General features: G+C 36.0%; 1 protein-coding gene across 1 annotated transcript in view; it reads left to right on the top strand.

Annotated features, from left to right (window-relative positions):
* The window catches only part of LOC106876664 (neuropeptide Y receptor type 2), a 13,003-nt gene extending 10,631 nt beyond the window's left edge, over positions 1 to 2,372 (top strand). The window contains exon 2 of the mRNA XM_014925298.1: positions 1,262 to 2,372. Within this exon, the coding sequence (XP_014780784.1) occupies positions 1,290 to 2,372 (1,083 nt within the window). The 5' untranslated portion in view covers positions 1,262 to 1,289. The remainder of the gene's footprint in view (positions 1 to 1,261) is intronic.
* Positions 2,373 to 2,820: the final 448 nt, after the last annotated feature.

Here is a 2,820-nt window from a genome sequence, read left to right on the forward strand (position 1 = left end):
GAGAGAGAGAGAGAGAGAGAGAGAGAGAGGGAAAGAGCTAAAGAACTACTCTGATACAAACTAATCCATTTCGACTTGTAGCAATCATTTGTATATTAGCCGGCCAATTGAGAGTTAAATATTTTGATTATGAACCCCAGACACCAAATCCTATGATACGTACATCGCTCTTTCCGCTGCTAGCTGAGCATCTACGATAACTAAAGCTCACTTCTATTTTGCATATATTTTTACAAACATTTTCCTTAGTACTGTAGGAAAGATCTATTTTGTCATCGTGGCATAGTTCAGTTGTGCGGTGGCAGACTCCAGCCAATAAGGGTTGGAGGCGTATGAATTCAAACGGCAGTGATCTGCCTTAGCAGTGAACCTGCAGTTCAAGTCAGGGGATGAAAAGACAGTCTTGAAGTAACGTCTCTTCGTTTGACATGCCACAAGTTTTGTGTTCACCACCAACTTCACACAACTCATTTGCCTCAAAATGAGTGGTACTTCTTGTTTTTATTAGCTTACAATGGCTTCCACATAATCCTTCTGTGCAAAAAGTAAGTCATGAGATTTTCCGTCTCGCATACACATGCAGGTTGGTCATTGTTACTACTTGCCAGCACTCGTTTTATTTAAATAAAGTCTGCAATGTTTCGTTGTAAATGAACTGCCTTCTGACATTCATAATGCACGCTTATCAAAAGCACACTGAAATGAACTCTCTCACGACTACTTTTCATACATTAAATCACAGAACACTCAGGCTAAATTAGTGACCACACATACTAAATTACTTATGAGTTAGTAAACGTGAGGATTTGTCTCTCAATAAACATTGATTAAACTACCGTATTTTCAGGCATATAAGTCGACGTGGCATATAGTGTAAACATGCTGTGTAAACATTCAACACTGTTACTATCTATCCAATTCTTGCTGCATTTAACATGGAATTTTTAATCTTCCCTCCCTTCTGTGGCTGTAAATTTTAGTTTGAAAGATTCAATTTGTATACCGGAAAACACTGTACATTTTTTAAAATTCTATTTTAAGGTTTTGCATTGAATAAATTAATCTGCACTAAATTATTCTCATAAACACTATATACCAGAAAGAGGATCCCTATATTTCAACAGGAGTATATAATCCTAAGAATTCTACTGACACGTTTTCACATCACTAAATGTTCAGAAATTTTGTTTTGTAACCTTGTTTTAAAATGCATTTTTAATTCCATGAGAATCATTGTCATATTGTATTTTACCTCTTACAGATATCCTTTGCACCAAAACAGATCGACGATGAATAAATCATATTCTGAACGCTTGTTTGCTTTTAACCAACAGGAAATCGAAAGGCACATAGCTATGATTACTCTTTTATTCATTATTATGATAATGGGTATTATCGGTAATAGTTTAGTCGTCTACATTCATATTCTTAAATTAAATCGAACAGCATCCACTACGCTTGTTATTTTCCTTGGCTGGAGTCAAATTATAAACAGCGCGATATGTGTACCAATGGATATTGTTTTTCTTTTTCATCCGTATATTTTCACAAATGACGTTCTTTGTCGTTTTATGCAGTCTGTCGTTTTTATGTCAGTTCTTGTATCAGGATTGATAATATTCACAATTGCTATAGATCGGTTTAAAAAAGTATGCCGGCCGTTTGCAACACAATTTACACGTAAGGCTGTCAAGAAAATCATCTTGTTAAACATTGTAATAACAACGCTACCGATGTCTGTCAACTGTTATGTTAGAGGAATTAAAGAAATTTCCTTGAGTGATAACTTAATCGGTCACATGTGCTCAATATCAGATAAAGCAGTTCCAACTGTGGTATATGGTTTCTTCATTTTTATGCTAGCACTATGTGTTTTGTCAGTGCTGACGTTCATCATAATTTATTCTACAATATTTGGGAAGCTGAGGGAATACGGTAAACGTAAAAGACTATTGTTGGCCTCCCTTCAACCGTCATTGTCAAGAGTTAGTGAAAGAACCTCGTCGAGAGACGAACATTCAATATCAGAGAGAAGTAAAGATCCAGTATTCCGACCCATGCAACGCAGAAGATATTATATTGCCACAACCCAAATCACATTCAATATGTTTTTTATAACTCTTTCATTGTGTCTAACCTACATTCCCTATTTCACACTAACTTTCTTAACTACAAAAGTAAGTATAAGAAGAAATGGTTGGGAACCTCCTAACAACATATTTTATAAACTGGCAGATCATTCTTACTATATAAACGATTTAATCATTCCAATAATTTACGTAATCTTCAGCCCATCTTTCAGGAGAGAAGTTATGGTCCTCTTCAAACAATATATTTTGTGCAACATATGTAATAAACCAGACGAAAATTAGTGTAAGCATTGTTGTTGTTTTGTAACCCCAGGTCAGTATAGAACGAGTGAAACCTATGGAAATTAATCGAAGGACACGATGGGATCCACACGTCAATTGTCTAGTAGAAGACCATATTGTGTGTTTATTCATAGAATTCCTTTAGGGTGCTATCAAATTACTCGGGGTGTAGCATTTACTTTTTATCTTTTACTTGTTTCAGCCATCAGACTGTAGCCATGCTAGGGCGCCGCCTTGAAGAACTTTTAGTCGAATGAATTGACCCTAGTACTTTTTTCTTTAAGCCTGGCACTTATTCCTGTGGATCTCTTTTGCCGAACCGCTAGATTATGGGGACGTAAACACACCAACACCGGTTGTCAAGCGGCAGTGGAGGACAAGCACACACACACACATACATATATATATATATATATATATATATATACGACGGGCTTCTTTCAGTTTC

The sequence above is a fragment of the Octopus bimaculoides genome, chromosome 3 (assembly GCF_001194135.2).
Source record: "Octopus bimaculoides isolate UCB-OBI-ISO-001 chromosome 3, ASM119413v2, whole genome shotgun sequence".
NCBI classification, from domain to species: domain Eukaryota; kingdom Metazoa; phylum Mollusca; class Cephalopoda; order Octopoda; family Octopodidae; genus Octopus; species Octopus bimaculoides.